Genomic DNA, 17,972 nt, shown 5'->3' on the forward strand with positions numbered 1-17,972 from the left:
TTTTACTGAAAAATAAATTGCAACCATTTTGTATATGGAAAGAAATCCAAAGCCAAGATTCCTAGGCAAGGTTCCTGCTAAGCTGGGCGCACACTCGACTCAGTTTCCCTCCCCGTGCTCTCTTCCTTCTCCGCACAGTGATCATGGTAGGTTCTGGTTGCATCGGAAGCCAGCGTATGAGTGTAGGAGACATACATGCACGCAGGGGTGAAGCCGTGCGTGCGGGAGAGCCAGGGTCTTGCCCAGCAGGGCTGAAAATTAAAGGGTATGTTGTTCCCAGGATCAACCCATTTCAACAAACTATAACATAGCAAAGTCATTACACTATTATATCAACACAACAAATAACATAATAAGCTAAAAATAAAAGTTTGTAATTTTCTGGATTATTCACAACAATTTGGTGCACAGCCTGAAGATGATTTACCATCCTAAGTTGTCTGTTGTTCCACTTTTTTTAGTGGCTTAATAAAAGTATCAGCTGCTCCTGCATCTGTATTGTTTTAGAGACCACACAGCCCTTTTTTATTTTTGTTGAAATGTGTAAGGCAGGCATGTCCAACCCGCGGCCCCCGGACCGCATGCGGCCCAGGTCCACTTGTAATGCGGCCCAGGGCAATTATTTATTTTTTAAGATGCTGGGAGTTGTACAGTAGTTCCCGGCAAGAGGAGGCAGCCGGCGACCATTTCCAAGCCCGGGCTTCCCTAGCAGCTCCGCTGCACTCCTCCCCGCCCCGGGGGGGGCGGAGCGCAAGGCCTGATGTAATTTCCAAGCTCTGTCACCATAGGTTGGGCTGCCGCCAAGGCCCAGGAAACAAAACTTAGGCCGGGCTTTAAATCCCACGCCGGCTGCGCGGCCTCCGCTTTCCAGACGCCCCGTGAGGTTCCAGGCCCGCACGCTTCTTCTGCGCCCCGCCGCCTGCCTGCCTGCGGAGCCTGTGCACTCTCTCTCTGTCTCTCTTGCTAGCCCGACACGTTTTCCTCTCTCTCTCTGTTTTGTGGCCCCGACTCACTTTCCTCCCACTCCACGTGGGAATCCGCGTGGAGCTCCCATCGGTGCCAGGAGATCGCGGCAAGCGCACGGTTTGGGGACGAGGGGAGGTTGCCTGGAGGGGGGGAAGCATCCTCACAAAGTTTGGGACTGCTTTTCCCTCTGTGTGTGTGTGTGTGTGTGTGTGTGTTGGGTGTGGGGGGCAGAGGCGGGATGTATAACCTGGGTGAAGGCTGGCCAGGCTGGGCTTGCCAGGGCGAGCCCCGAGGTCCTTCTCGGGGGAAGGGGCGCACAGCCGCCGCCCGGCTTTCTGGTAGGAAAGGATGCCTTTTTGGAGGCGGAAAACCGTTTGGGGGGGAAGGAAGCAAGAGGCAAGTGGAACGGATGGAGCAGGAAAATGGGGAGGATGAGAGAGGCTTTTGGAAGGAGGTACCCCCCCCAAAAAAAAACCCACCTGGGAGAGGATGGGTTGGTTTGGGGACGCGTGCCCATTGGGAAACCGTGGCCTCGACCCGAGATGGAGGCTCTCGAAAAAGCACCGTTTGGCGGGAGGGGGGACCTTTGGCGAGGAAGGACGCATTGGAGACCACCCCTCCAAATGTTGAGGAAACCTTCCCCCCCTTACCAAATCGTCATCCTTGGTTTGGTTGAGTTGCTGTTGGTGTGATCCCCAAGCAGAGGCTGAGAAAGTTGATGCAGTGGGATTACAACTCCCAAGTTCTCCAGCAGCTGCTGCAGGGGTCTGTGTTTGTGTGTGTGTCTCTGTGTTTGTGTTTCTGGGTGTTGTTGCCCCTCCCCAGTTCTTTTTTCCATCCCAGAAGTAAATAAGTTTGTTTGTTTATTTATTTATTTAGTTAGTTATTTAGTTAGTTAGTTAGTTAGTTACTGCGCTCCCAATGCGTGTTGAAGCCCTCCTACCTTGGGTGGTTTGCGATAAATACAGCACAAAGCCAAACCTGACAATATAAACACTAAACAGCAAGTAAGTTTAATATGTTAACTATGTTTTCTATGGGTTTTTTTTTTTGGATGATCAGGTATCATTACTGTTATTTTATTTTATCTGAGGCCCAAACTAAATTTTCATCTTCTAATGTGGCCCAGGGAAGGTGAAAGGTTGGACACCCCTGGTGTAAGGTATCACAGAATGGCTAGCCTGGGCACCAAATGAAGAAAAACATGGATTCTTGAACATCTTGGACACTTGACACCAACCAGGCAATAGTACATGCTGAGGAAAGCATCCACCAGGTAAAACTATTGGTTTGGCTTTAATTTGGTTAAATTTTTCTATTCCTGATGGTTGAACTAAATTTTAATTCCAACACTGATGGAGGCTTGCCATGCCTCTGCGTTATCTTGTTTTCCCTAGCCACATAAGAAATTCTTTGAATTTCAAAAAGGCGGCAAAGTGGGACATCAGGCAGATGCAAAAAGAGTTTAAATGACTCTTTTTGTTTAAAGAGTTGGACGACTAATTCCAAACTACTGGTTGAGGAGGAGTTTGAAACTACACCTTCTCCCCACAAGCCTTTTGCAGACTGCATCTGTATCCATCTAAAGAAGCTAGCTTGGCCTCAGCAATGGCCATGAGACTTTAGGACTTTAATAAAAGTTTGTAATTTTCTGAACTACCCACAAGAAGTTGTTGCACAGGCTGAAGATGATGAATTATCATTGAAAGCTAGCTGTATGTTTGATTTTTAGTGGTCTAATAAAGGTATTGCCTGGTCCTGCATCTGTATAACAAAGCATGTTATTCTGTGTGCTTTAGTATTCTTTCATCTAGGTAGAAAAAGTTTTCAATCTGTCTTAGCATATTCATAGAATTTTTTAAAAAGGGTGAGAGAATATCAAATATTGTGGGTACTTCAAAGACTAACAGGTTTATTTATTACAGTGTGTAATTCCATGGATCAAATTAACTTCTTTAGACTCAAGGAATGTAAATATATTATATTTATATACCGTATTTTTCCGTGTATAAGACTCCCCCATGTATAAGACACCCCCACTCTTCTAACCCAAAATTAAGAAATCTAAGTGGGTCTTAGCAAATGTAGGGTAAAAAGGATTAAAGTGCTGCAGGATGGCTTTGATCCCTGCTTTCTCCCTTTGTTGCTAAGCCCCGCGTGGCTTAGCAAAAGGAAGGGGAAGGGATCAAAGCAATTCTATGACTGCACAGTCATTTTGATCCCTTTCCCCCTTATACAGCCATGGAATTACTTTGATCCTTCCCTCCTCCTTTTGCTAAGCCCCATGGGAGTTAGCAAGCAGAGGGGAAAGCAGGGATCAAAGTCCTGCAGGATCACTTTGATCCCTGCTTTCCCCTCCACTTATTTTTTCTCCTCAGCTTACTTCTGTGTATAAGACAACCCTCAATTTTTAGTCTAAAAATGTTATTAAAAAGCATAGTCTTATATACATAGTCTTAGTACTTCTTTTATCCCACTGAAAAATACAGTATATCACCATGACCAGATATGAATACAGATAATGGACAAAGGACAATAGTTCATTAACAGAAAGTTTCTCATCTATCTGCTAATTTAAGTAATTAACAACATGTCAGTCCCACTCCTATGTTAAGATCGAAAAGTGAATTACAAAGGGAGATCTAAGGAGACAGCAGATACTGGCTGCATAAACAAGTTCCGGGCATCTCTAATGGGCTAAATAAAGATCAAAGCTTCTTAGCGCATTAAATGTATGAATAATTCAGCATTCTGTAAAATCTTATGGTTATAAAATAGTTGTCTCCCTTAACAGACTCTGATCTCTGCCCTAGAAACAACTCTTGAAATGTCTGTGACAGCCAAGTTTACATGGCATACAGCTTCTTGCCATAGGTATGGCCTGCTAATTCCAGTAAATAACAGCTTGCTACTCCTATCTCTCTTAACAAACCATTGTGACTTTGCCTATTTTATGTAATGTCATCTGGTTACAGGGATTTGTATAAATACAGAGGATTCCTGGTATCTGAAGAAATTGATTTTTATTCGAGATCGGGGTTTTCACATTCACATACAAATATCCCTGAACAGGTGGCATTAATGAGGGTCTAGTACCATGTGGCCGGATTGTCTACTCACTGATCCACCACAGACACAGATGGCACAATTCTACGAATGGCTCCACAGCGAGCGATCCGCTTGCCACTTCTGGTAGGAGGACAAGCCTTGCTGCAAGGTTGAAGAGTAGTGAGCGGATCATTTGTTGAATCGTGCCATCCGCACTGGATCAGTGAGTGGACCATCCAGCCCCATGGGTCTGGACCCTCGTTAACACCACCTGTGTGGGGATATTCGTATTCATATACAGTGGTGCCCCGCACAGCGAGGTTAATCCGTTCCGGATTAACCTTCGCTGTGGGAAACATCGCTGTGCGGGAGGGAAAAAGCCATAGAAACGCATTGAACTTTGTTCAATGCGTTCCTATGGCTTTCAAACTCACAGTTCAGCGAAGTTCCTCCATAGGCGGCAGCCATTTTCACGCCCTCCCCTCGCAGAACGAGGGCGCCAAAATGGCTGCCATCAGCTGTTCGGCGGGTAAAAAATGGCCGCCGGAACAGTCGAAAGGGGCCGGGGCGCAGCGTTTTCGCGCCCTTGGTAAGCAAGGGGAGCGCGCGAAAACGCTGCCGGAAGCCCCGAAATGGTTGCGCGCAGCCATTTCGGGGCTTCCGCAGCGTTTTCGCGCGCTCCCCTTGCTTACCAAGGGCGCGAAAACGCTGCGCCCCGGCCCTTCGGCTGTTCCGGCGGCCATTTTTTACCCACCGAACAGCTGATCGGCGGGTCGCAAAGCGAAGGTCGGTAAGCGAGCAGCTTACCGACCTTCGCTCTGCGATTTTTGCCCATTGGGGCCATCGTTGTGCGATCGCTTTAGCGATCGCAAAAGCGTCACCGTAGAGCGAATTCATCGCTCTACGGTGCGCTCGTTGTGCGAGGCAGCACTGTACTAATTCAAATAGCCCCATTTCTAATTTTTATCCATGAAAACCCACACAAAAATTAATCTGTTAGCCTTTAAAGTGACCAATACTTTGCCTTTCTCTTTCTAAGTCTGCTGGTAAACATTAAAATTCAGCATTTTCATTCTATATCCTAGCCACCACAGAAAATGCTGGACAATTAAGGCAACACTTATCCATACATCCTTCCTTCATCTATCTCCCCTTCCCCCCCCCAAAAAAAAACCCATGTATTTCTTTTAGTCTGAGAGAATTACAATTTGCTGCAAGTGATTACAGCATTATATGGAGCTTAAACAAGAAACTAGCCTATATACACAGTTCATTAGGACGCTTTCAATTAAGGGCAACTCTTATACTTGCAGAAACCCATATTATAGAAGGTGATAAATTATAGCACAGTTCGTGAATGCATCAGGTTTTATATGGACAATTGAATTATCACAAATACCTACTGGAAAAAATTGTAACCCAATGTGCACTTATTTACTTTGATATTCCATTGAACACAACAGAATAATTTCACCTGCACCATCAGACTCTTTAGTCACATTACAACATGGATCGCTGTATTTTATACATTCATTCAACGATCTCTGTCTATCTGCATCATCCCATTATTTTCCTTCCCAGTTTTTGCATGTTTTCCCTCATTCTAGAAGGTTGGAATGCCTCTCCTAAACTAAGTTACAAGAAGTAAAAGCTTTAAGCTAAGCTATGCAAGTATTCAAAGTTTCAAGTTTTCACAGTAACTATGTTAGCACTTCTTTTATCCCACTGTTCTGCCTATATGGTGACATCTACTACTAGAATATGGCCTCCTAAACCTTCCTGAAATTGAATTTGGCAGATAAGTGGAAAGATGTTCTACCGCCCTTCCACTAAAAACATTTCTCAGGAATACAAACTCTATAAAGCAATGAGAATGTAACAAACACACACAGGTCTACAACAAAGTCATGGTCTACAACAAAGGAAAGAAAGTGCAGAGAAGTCTTGGACTGAGGAACTTCACTCATAAAACAACTCCTTGTGGAGAAAGGAAAAGCAATGGTCTCCTTTTTACTACATGTTTCCTCAGTAATGAAATAGTGATGTCTTCAACTAGCAACGATTCATCTCTGAATAAAGGAACACTGTTTGCTTCCAATATAATGCCAATTCATCTAATGGTTATAAACAAAAGTATTGTCTCCCTCACCTCAATGTCATATTACACCCACAATGTGTCCTAAAATCTGGTCCCCCCAAAAGAGAAACACTTAAAAGCAAGAATGAAGAAAAGATGGATCCTATCCATCCCTCAAGATTGTGGTTAGAAATATTTTCCTTAAAAAACAGCATTTCCAACATATTTGAGGTGTTAAATTATCCTCTGGCTCTGTTAAATTTTCTCATAATATTCAGAATGGGTCATTACTATGATGGTTTCGGAACTGCAAAAGCTTATTCACTTGACTAGAATTGCAAAAGTGTATTCACTTGAAAGACGTCAAAACATGTAAGCTATCCACATAGTCATGGAATGCTCACTAATATTGAAATAACTTTAAATTATTAGGTACCATATGGCAACAACCAACATAAACCTTCCAGGAAGGCAGCTGAAAACCTATCAGGAAAATAACAGAAACAGCACGTTTTGCACCTATACCTAGGACTTGCTGAATTAAGTTGGCTTTTAAGAACCGAGTCATGTTCAATTGCAAAACCCAGAAACAAATACTGCCACAAGTTGTATTTTTAAATTAACATGGATTTTTTCAGACAGCACCCTGTGGATGACCATTATGAGTGCCAGACAGAAACAATACAAGACACTGAAAGATTTGTTTGAACAGACAATAGGATATAAAAGAAGGGAAGCTGCTGTCCCCTTCCAGATTGCATGTTCACGTGCTGTCACCTAATTAAGTCTATTCAAGTCTGCATTAGCCTCTTGTCCCATTTCGGAAATGGCCATGCTGTTTTCTCTTGCATGTGTATTCTATCCAAGGTGCCTGCTGTTAACATCCTGTTCGGGCAAGGAAATCTCTGGAATGACTGCAAATATTTAACAATAGCCAGTATATTATAGAAGCTACAAATGTATGTTGTTCCTCAAGTTTACAGAACTACTGAGCACTCATAAAACATTTGAGGACAATGCTAAAGTTGTTTATCACCAATTTATTCTCATTAAGAGGATAAGCAGGGCCCTGCTGGAAAAGACAGAAGGCTTTATCAAGTCCAACATTCTGTTCCCACAGTGGCCAATCCAATGCCTATGGGAAGCCAACAAGTAGGACATGAGTGCAATAACACTCTTCTCCAGCAAATGACAGTGCCACAATGTTTTTGTCTCTTTTGTATTTGTTTTTCTTCAGTTTTTTGTCTGAAATAAATGAGAGGCACTGTCCCACCAACAGTGAAAGTTACTGTATATTATTGCCATCGTCTATAGCCATTTAAAGCCTTATCCACCATGAATTTGTCTAATCTCACTGTAAAACTGCCCGACTTGGCACATGTCACTACATACCATGACACTGTGATCTATAGTCTAATTATATAGTGTGTGACTAAGTAATTGCTTTTGTCTGTCCTGAGTTTATCATCATTTAGTTTCAGTGGAAGAACCAAGTTCTAATCTCATAAGAAAGGAAACTCTCTGTGGCATGTATAATTTGTTCAAGGATGTTGTAATAGAATTCAAAATATAATATATCCTAGAATTACAGGATGAAAAATATTTCAGTCAGTCAGCTGAATTCTTCTCCATTCAGATAGAATGTATTAGATTTAAGTATTTCAGTATAATCCATTTTCAACTCCTTTATCCTGATTCTTGACAATCCTAAACAAATAATATGCAATGTTAGCTGCACAAGTTCCTACTACCTGTTCCAGTGGACAAACACTCTCTGGGTGGAGGACTATAAAAGTGGGATTTTCACTCACCTCCAGTCCTTTCTCCATCTAACGAGCCTATTCAGACCAGGGAGAAGTGAAACCAACGTGGAAGATATATCAGGAGTCTCCTACCAACTCTCCTCAGACTGAATTAGCTACTTAGATGTGTAGTGAAATGTTTCAACCTAATAAGAAAGAAGTCCAGTTGCCATGACTCAACTTCCAGATTGCCTAGAAAAGTGTTTGTTAAGAATGTGACCCTTGACAGCTGGAATTTGTCAGCACTTTGGAGAGCAAGCAAACATGAAACAGCCTACTTCACAAAACCTTTTAGGTCAAATGAATTAGATTACATTTTGATAATGTAGTCTACTTTTAACGGTTAAACTGTGTTGACTGTGGAGCACTGCAGCAAAATTGTCTTTGCAGTTTGGCAACAGCATGAGATGGTCCGAGGTGTCAGTTTTCTATATCCACTGACCATGTAGGAATTACCATCTGAGGTAATTACTGTCATTTTGCAAGTACTCCCCAGTACCTGAGGTATACAAGGTACTGGGGAGTACTTGCAAAATGACAGTAGAACGGGGAAAATATGTCAATGACAGACAGTACCTGAATATGACAGGTGTCAGGTTCTAACTGAATATGACATGTGTCAGGTTCTAACTGACAAGGCTTCTGCAGTGTGGTGATTTTATTCCAAACATACATGTATCCACACTCAACAACTCAAGCATTAAATGGTAAGAAGGACTTGCAGTTGGGCTGGTGATTTTTTATGAAATCTTCCTCCTCATCTCCCAAGAAACAATAAACTGAATTGGTCCAGCCTTTTACAATCTGGAGCATTCCAAATGTTTTGCATTATAATTTTCAGCCTTTCCAGCCTTGGCAAGAGGCTGGTGGGAGCTAAGAGAAGCTGAAGTCCAAAACATCTGGAGTGTCACATTGTAGAAAGCTGGTAAGGAGTGTGTCTGAGCTAGAACAGACTTGGTTCTATTCTCAACATTCTCTCCTAACTCCCACATACACAACCACACACAGTTCTGCCTAGTTACTCTCATGCAAGAGGTATCACACACTGAGAAAGCCTTGCAGGGTATCTTATGAGTCTCTGGAGGACAACATGGGCAGAAAAGATGTTTAAAATAAAGTGTATGGACCTCTTATACTACCACTAGAACAAAGCATGTACTACACAGTATGAAGTACCCTAGTTTCCCCTGATCATCTCTCCAAGGGCCAGATGACATTGAGGAGCCTAGTCCCACTCCTGATATCACAGCTTTTTGGCCAGTTCATCTAAGTCAGGGGTGGGCAATTAATTTCTATAGGGGGCCACATGAAAAATCTGAACTGTGTTTAGGGGCCGAACCAACTTTACTTAAAAATAAAATGAAACAGTGTTTTATGAACTTTCCCCCGAGTTACAGCCGATTCTCACCCACTTTTATTCAGACATAAACAGGACAGGGCTGCCTCCAAGCTATCTAAAAAACCATATCTCACCCTATGAACCTATCCAGGAGTTAAAATAATCCAGGAAAGCCTTTCTCTTGGTCCCACCATCCTCACAGGTCTGCTTGGTGGGGACATGGAAGTGGGCCTTCTCTGTTGCTGCTCCTAGTCTCTGGAACTCCCTCCCACTGGAGGCCAGGCTGGCCCCCTCTTCGCTGCCCTTCCGCAAACAGGCAAAGACCTTTCTCTTCAGGCAAATTTTCCCTCCGGGATTGCAGTCTGAGAGGGTTTTTTAAAAACTGGATTGTTGTGCTCTGTTGTTTTAGATGTGTTTTTTGTATTTATTTTAATTACCATTTTAATAGAATATTTGCTTCATTCCTTTTTTAATGTTTGCATTCTCACTGTTTTTAGTGAGGAAAAAGTTGTGGTAAGCAACCTTCGCTCCTTTTAAGGAAAAAGGTGGGCTAAAATTTTTTTTAAATAAAATAAATAAATGGTGGGGGGGGAGGAGAGAAAGAGGGACGTGGGCCACTACTGTTGAGCTCACTGGAAAGGCAATATATAAGTGCAAAGAAAAAAATTAGCAAAAATTTTCCAGTGTCCAGTGAGAAGGCTTGCAAAACCAACTAGGAAAATCTCAGTCCCTGGTTTTTTGTTTTAATCACCTTCCCCTGGCATGGGCCGGTGGGGGGAGGGCACACAGGAAAGGGCCAGATCCACCTGCCATACCCTGATGCTACCACACACTCACTATTCCTGCACCGCCACCGCCACCGAGGCCGTACATGGTGAGGGAGAGCAGGAGAGATATCTAGGCCTGGCATTGCATCATTTTGGAAGAGGAGAGGCAGCTGATCAACAAACTTAAAAAAAAACCCAAAACGCAAAAAAGCAAAACACAAAAATCTCAGCTCCAAACGAAACAAAGGAAGGCCGAGGGACCTGCTCTGGGGCTCAGCTCTCCAAAGGGGCATTCGTCCTCCAGCTCCGCCGCCCCTGCTCTTCTGGGGCGCACAGCCGTGCCATCTTTGCGTGCGTGCGTGCTCTCGGCCCCCCAACCCAGCTCGCGTCCCAGGCTCCCTCACCCAAGCCCCCTCGCCTGTTGGATGGCTCCAGCCGGGCACCAATGCCGGACTCACCTCACAGCTTCTTCTCAGGCCGGCGACTGGCCTGGAACATCACCCTCGAGGCTCCTGTGGGAGGCAGTGGGGATGGACAGCGCCCCAGCTCGTTGCATGCAGCACTCCGCTTGCTCCCTTTCCCCCCCAGGTTGGTTAAGTTTCTCCCTTAGCCCCCAATAACCCAACCTGGGATGCGAGTCCCCAGCAGAGTGCGCAGGGGCAGGCAAGCTGGCAGGCAAGGTGGGCAGCTGGACAGATGGAGGAGCTGCGGGCTGAGCAGGGGCGCAGAAGCGCTTTACCAAGGAAAGGAGACTGCAGCCCGACACTGAGCTCACTTCCAGCCTCTTGAGCCGCAGGCTGCACAGCCTGCAGCTCAAGAGTAACAATCAAAACTCGCAAAATCCCAGCGTCGGATTGTGCGAGATTTGCTTACCCCTCAAACCTCTTATGCTATGTCTTTCACCCTGCCAAATGTAACAGGCATCAGAAATTTCTAAATTCCACTTCAGAATTCAAAATAGATGAAACTACAAAACCCAATTTGACATAATTATCTCCATTTTCCTCTGTCAGTCTTCAAATCAAAAGGACAGTGACTGGGGGTCAAAGCCAAAGGCTAAACTGAGCTAGCATATACCCATTGGATCAATGGGTCTTGTTAAGTCAGCACTTATTTCATTCATTCTATGGATCTACTCTAGTTGGAACTAACACTCTGATTTATCCTTATTATCTAGCAGGATACTAGTTGCAACTTTCCTCTGAATCTTAACTACTATGATGGTGTATTATCCATCACATTATTAGCTGTGAACTTTTGTGAGATATGAATTTCAGACACATTACATACCTAATATTCAGAGACCTTGCTTTCTTAATATTCTTAATATAAAATTAGAGGTGGACAGATTTCTGGTTCTTTGTTTTGTTGTTTTTACTACTCTTCCTAGAACTGTCCACAGTTGTCTAGGAAATTCTGGCAATGTAGTCCAAAAACGCAAATCTGTACACTTTACATAAAACTTGCCTGTCGTCCTGTCCACCCTATTATGGGTTTCTGACTATAACGTCCTTTTGTTTGTGATGTCTGAGTTGATTTGTTTGTTTAATTTTATCTTTGTTTCTTCCTGAGTTATTTTTATTTCCGTTTGATTTTATCAATTATTAATTGTCCAGAATAGTGCTTTGCACTAATGGGTACAATAATAAAGACCAATATATAAGTACATGAATAAGTCAATAAGCAAGCAAGTAAGTAAGTAAATAAAACACAAGAACAGACAGACACATACAGACATATCATCAGTGGAGTTTTCTGAAATGTCTGTTCTACAAAGCTGACAACTTCTTCACTCCTTGTAACTCTGTTTTCAAAGTTATCACTTAATGGAGTGGGATATCCTCCCTCTGAACCTGAGCATAACTCTCCAATCCAGACCCCTTACAGATGAAATAACTGTGAACATATACATCTCAGACAGTGATTTCACACAGTATACTGTTTTTCCCTTGCTGCACAGTTTTGAACCTGGCCAGTAGAAATGATACAAAGCTATGTTTAACAAAGCAGATAAAAGTTAGATCTTAGAAAACAGTTTTCCACAGAAAATTTGGACAAACCTTTGACCAGATTGGTGGTGCTAAATAGGTATATGCACAGTGCCATCTTGTGGCCAAATGCAACACCTGCAAAGAATCAAAATCTGTTTATTTTGGGACTGAATGTGATCCAAGCAGGATCCAAACACTTCATAGTTTTGTATCATTTATCAGAATCAGGTTAAACCGCTGAAGCCTCTGTGATGCAAGGTCAGAAGACCTGCAGTAGTAAGATCGAATCCATATGACGGAGTGAGCCCCCGTCGCTTGTCCCAGCTCCTGCCAACCTAGCATGCAAAATGCAAAAATGCGAGTAGATAAATAGGTACCACCTTGGTGGGAAGGTAAATGGTGTTCCGTGTCTAGTCACGCTGGCCATGCAGAATTGTCTACAGACAAACGCTAGCTCTATGGGTTGGAAACTGAGATGAGCACCGCCGCTTAGACAACTGGACAAATTACCTTTACACAAAAATAGCTGGTTACACCATATGAAGCAATACATGGTAGTACTGGACCCAGAGTTACTTTACAACTATACCTCTACTTTGGAAGGATCTAACACAGATGTGTTAAGATCCAAGAGAAAAGAGAAAAGGTTGCTTTCAGCTTCGCAGAGATAAGTAGCATTATTGTTACTATGGTTAATAACAGATATTATTGTGATGGACAGGTTCAATGGTGCAACAAGAGAAGCTGGTTAACACTCCCTATTTTAAAAAAACCCTCGGTTTTATACAACTGAGTGATGGAGAGATGTTATAAATAGCATTTTAAAAATTAAGTAGTAAAATACAGTAGTAAAAGTCTTAAAGCCAAGTGTAGAGCTTTGAACATCATCCCATTTGTGTTAACCATGTGCTTTTACCAACATTTATAAAAATGCAAGGTAAATGCATGGCAACAAGTAGTCAGATCCTGCGAAATCCAGGTAGTCTAGTTGTGTTTGTACAGTAAATTTTGCTATATAGAAAGTACACTGGCTGAAGTGAACTAGGAAAAATGTCACTGAGACAAGAGTTCAGGAACAGTAATAACTGTGCAATATTGTGATCCATCAGTATCAGACAAAAATGAACTTAGTTTCTACACTTCAAGTGTCAAAAAAGAAAAACTATCAATGAATAAGAAATTATCTTCTGAATACTCCTGGAAAAGATCAATCTGTCATTTATACCAGGGCAACAAAATCTATTCCCATTAGCTACAAATGTCTCCTTAAAAAAAAAAACTACCTATGATTATGCTCCAGACTCACCAAGTGTTGTGCCATCTTCACCCATAATGCACTTCATAGTTGTGACAATTTGCTGAACAATTGGAGGAGATAATGATGTGGCGTACACTGCACTGTGAGAATGCACACGAAGATAATCAATCAACTCCTGGAAAAAATGAAAACATATATTATTGTGATGGACAGGTTCAATGGCACAAGAGAAGCTGGTTAACACTCCCTATTAAAAAACCCTCAGTTGTATACAGCTGAGAGATGGAGAGATGTTATAAATAGCACTTTAAAAATTAATCTCTTGCTGATGTTAAATTTTTTTATTGCCGCATCCTGATGAGTATTCCAGCATCAAACCCCTCATGCAGGTACCCAGAATGATTTTAATAAAGCATGAAGCATGGGCCATGTTTTATGAATTAATTTGGTCTTATAGAGCAGGGTTCCCCAGCCCGGTGCCTGTCCATGGGCTTTGCAAAACCAGGCTGCAGAGACAGATCTCCCCCCCCCCCCCATGCACGGTGGGCATGGTGAGCTTGCACTCATGCGCAGGTGAGCAAGCACGTTCGTGGATGGGCATGTTGCATTCATGCGCATGCATGCACGTCACTCACCCGTGAGCGTGCCCTGCCCATCCACACGTGTGAGAGCACACCACGCCCATCCGCAAGCATGCCGTGCTCACCGTGCATGAACGCAAGCACACCATGACCATCCACGAGCATGTCATGCCCTTGCAAACATGCCAGGACCACCCGCAACCATGGGGATGCCCCCACCCCGCTGGGCACAGACCCCACCCTCCCAACTGGTCCGCAGTTCCAAAAAGGTTGGGGACCACTGTATAGAGTACATAATTAAACACTCTTTTGTAATGAGGCAGTGATACAATACGGGCCTATCTTCAGCAGTTATGCAATGCTAAATGAAACCACAGCCAATGTGTAAATGATTATCTAAATTTTACTACAATTTCACAGAGCTCCAATACTGGTCTAAAAACAAAAAAAGTTGTTAGAACATCTTTGTTACCTTTATTGCCAGTTATGTTATTATTGCTAATTAATAAGTATCATCTTCTACTAGTCCGTTTCCTGTTGGAAGTTAGCTGTTATCATGGCTATTTTGAATACAGATACAGCAGCTGATATGATATTGCATCTATTTTGAACCAATCTCTGAGGTTTGTCAGGCAGCAGGTTCTTCTTTTTCCCTATTTATTTTATAGTCAACTGTAATAATCTGAACCTTTCATTCCCATGAAAGTACATGCCTGAAGTATTTTAGTTTTATGCATCTTCCGATTTCTTAGTCTTTATTCATTTAATTTACTACAGTGGGGCTTCCGGTTCCGGCTCAGCCAGGCAAGACGCTCATGGCTACACAGCGGTGATTTTATCTTTATTTTATGTAATTTTATACGGTTTTTATAGCTTTTGTTTAGTTGAAGTTCCTATTCTACTTCTTGGCTGAAGGCATGATTTTAACCTTGGTAAAAGTAAACACAGAGATAACGACCACTGGAGCTGCCGAGAGATATTAGAAATACCTCTGTACGACAAAATTACACAACTGCAGCCTTGGGAAGAAAACAGAAGAAAATAACACCGCTATTGCGGACAGTAAGCACCTGCTTGAATCAAGTCTGCAAGAAAAACATTTACTTTGTTTAAGAAAAGCCATCTGCCTTCGGGGGTTGTTTGGCATACAGCAGGGGCTGATCCGCTGACTCCGTCAATCTACAATTGACTCACAGTGAGTAGAAGTCCTCCAAGGAACGGGTGGAACAACCTGCCCTTTAATGGTTTATGTTTGAGTGTTTACCGGAGCTAAGAAGTGTTTTTATACAGCTACTACTGACCGTAACTGTGAAACCCACATTCTTCTCCCTTTGAGTGGTAGTTTGCACCTGCAGAAGTAGAAGGGGACACTAAATAAGCTTAATTTGTGGAGTATAACTATGGTCACCACTAGGACCAAAAAACCTATGGCAAGTTAAAAAAGGCTCCCAAAAAGCGAAATCAGAAATCTATAGCAGACTTCTGTGTGGTCTCAGATCAACGTGAACATGTACCCTCCTATAATCAAAGGCCGCTGAGGGAATTTATATCAAGTACCCCACTTACTACGGACAATGTAGGCATAAGTAATGGAGAGACATACCAGGGGGCTGCAGTCGGAACTCCGCACTCCGGAGGAGAAATTGGCAATTGGTCTCTGGACCCAGAACTCCTAGAGAAGGCTCTCTCTGCCTCTATGGAATCATTCTATAAATACTTAAATCTATCAACACCTGGGCCTAAGGAGAACCATATGGAAGGAACAGTAGGCCCCCAAGATGCTCAAGGGCCCGAGAGTGAACAAACTAGGATTATTTACACCCAACTACATGATCAGTGTCTCCTCTCAGCTAAATCCAACCAGACAATTTTCAATAATCTGCATGATCTAAAGAAAGAAATCGCTGATACTAAAGCAATACTACAATGCATTGCTGACATGATAAAGTTGGGGATTTTAAAAGCAGCACCCCCCTCAAACCCTCAGAATACTGAACAGAGAGGACTTCAGGCAAAAAAGGAGCTGGGTACAAAAGATCAAACACACAAAGATAACTCCCTAGCCTGTAAAGGTCAGAGTTACCCACAGTTATCAGAAAAAGCAACTCAGGACCGAATGCCCATCTCTGGGAAGACCCCAAAGGCCTGGGCTGATCCATATGAGCGAAATGAGGACACAGAGGACACAGAGGGACCTGACCTAACATCCTCTAATCTAGAGCTAATAACCATAGACGAATGGTGGGGAAACACCCCAGAAGAACCCTATCCCCAGCATCCACTTGCTGTGACAACATGCAAGGAAAATGTACAGATTAAAAAACCTCAATGGTCAGCAACCTCAGACAGTGAAGGGTCCACCCCTGCTGAAAGCCCATCACTCAAGCCTGTGAACCACATCACCATCTACAACTGGCCACTAAGAAAACCAAATGGCACCTGGGCCTCCAACTCAGAAGTATTGTGGACAATAACAGAAATTCTGGGCAAGGACTGGGATGCTCAAATGAACACAAAATGTTACTGCATCTATCCCAGGAAGCCCGGGCAACTAAGAGGCAGGGTGCACTTGATCTTCGCCAATAGTGAACAGGCCCATCATTTTTGGAGCCTGTTGTACAAGTTTGAAAAAATAGCAGTATCTTTCAAATGGGGAATACATACAACTTACTCAAATATCAACCTAAGACCGATCACAAAATTGGACACCTACAAACTAACAAATACATCCAGAGAAATTCAGGTTCCAGAACAAAGAGATGGCCCCACAGCCGCTTCCATAAGGAGGATAACAGCCGAAAACCCTAGCTATGACCTGTACAGAGATAGGGCTGAAGCTTCCACCATTTACAACAGATCACCTTCCAAAACCAAATCAGATGGCAGAGGAAAGGAAACGCAGATCAATGTTGCAACCTTCCCAAACAATATCCCAATTAACAAGCCTCGTGATCTTACAAGCAAAATCAAAAACCAGAGTAATCAGGTGAAAATGCTCTCAAGGCCAAGGCATCTTTCAAAAGGTATTACATCCTCCAGAAAAAATAGAATATACCATCCATACAAAGAGAAGTTACATCCAGCCTGCTCGATGGGAACTATTTCCGACTCCACCTCTGAGTGGCATATGGGCAATAGATATGCCCCTTTAGTAGCTTATCCCCAGAACTGACTATTGGAAGGCAAAAAATATAAACATCTTAAGAAGCCTTTGTCCAGGAATATTGCATGGGGGGAAAACAAACAAAAAGTCCAACTCCACAAAGATACCACAGTTCCAAATACAACAACGACTACCTACCTGGGTAGAGCTGAAAGATATCCCTTTAGCAGAGAGACACAAAGAAATCAAAACAACAAAGACTGGGCCCGTAAAGATTATCCTTTTCCCACACCAGTTGCTCCCCTCACCTACAGAGGATGTCAGTCATCAGATGTATCCCTGCCTGCTCTGGAGAAGCTAACGTTATACAAGGAAGGGAACCCCATTAAAATGCTCTCTGCCACAAGAGGGGAAATGACCCCAAAGGCAGAACAACTGAACATTCAGGAGCGAAATGAGGCACCAGACACTCAAGAATCACGGTGTGCTCCAGAAAGCAACCAAACATCTGCATCTAAAATTGAACTTTTATCATGGAATGTGGCAGGTTGGACCAGATGTATCTCCCAAACCCATGATACTCTTTTCTTTCGTAGCAAATATGACATCATTCTTTTGCAAGAAACTTGGTCTGACAAAGATATAATTCTAGATGGTTTCAACTCATTCATGGTAAAGGCAATCCCAGGGCGCGGACCGGGGAGACTGAAGGGGGGACTGAGCATCCTGGTATCAACAGCTCTGAAAGTGAAATCTACGATGAAACCCCCCCTGAGACAGCTGGCCATGGCAGTAGTACTTACAGGAAGTATGAAAACCCTATTGATTATTAACATATACTTACCTCCCACATCCAGAAAAGCTGAAACAGAAGGAAACTGGACAGACCTTGAAAACTATGTAAGAGAGCTTATCATGGAACATCCGGATGCTCTGGTCCTGACTGGTGGGGATCTAAACGCCCGTATGGGACCAGATGATGACTATCTGGGAACCAAATTTAAGATGATAGCCAACATAAGAAATGATAATGTGGGGAC

At 43.1% G+C, this 17,972-nt stretch overlaps 1 protein-coding gene across 1 annotated transcript in view; it reads right to left on the reverse strand.

Annotated features, from left to right (window-relative positions):
- Positions 1-17,972, reverse strand: part of SPTLC2 (serine palmitoyltransferase long chain base subunit 2) — a 106,917-nt gene that overhangs the window by 38,079 nt on the left and 50,866 nt on the right. Inside the window, exon 9 of the mRNA XM_020794370.3 lies at positions 13,297-13,423. Within this exon, the coding sequence (XP_020650029.3) occupies positions 13,297-13,423 (127 nt within the window). The remainder of the gene's footprint in view (positions 1-13,296; positions 13,424-17,972) is intronic.

Source organism: Pogona vitticeps, chromosome 1, assembly GCF_051106095.1.
Source record: "Pogona vitticeps strain Pit_001003342236 chromosome 1, PviZW2.1, whole genome shotgun sequence".
NCBI lineage: Eukaryota > Metazoa > Chordata > Lepidosauria > Squamata > Agamidae > Pogona > Pogona vitticeps.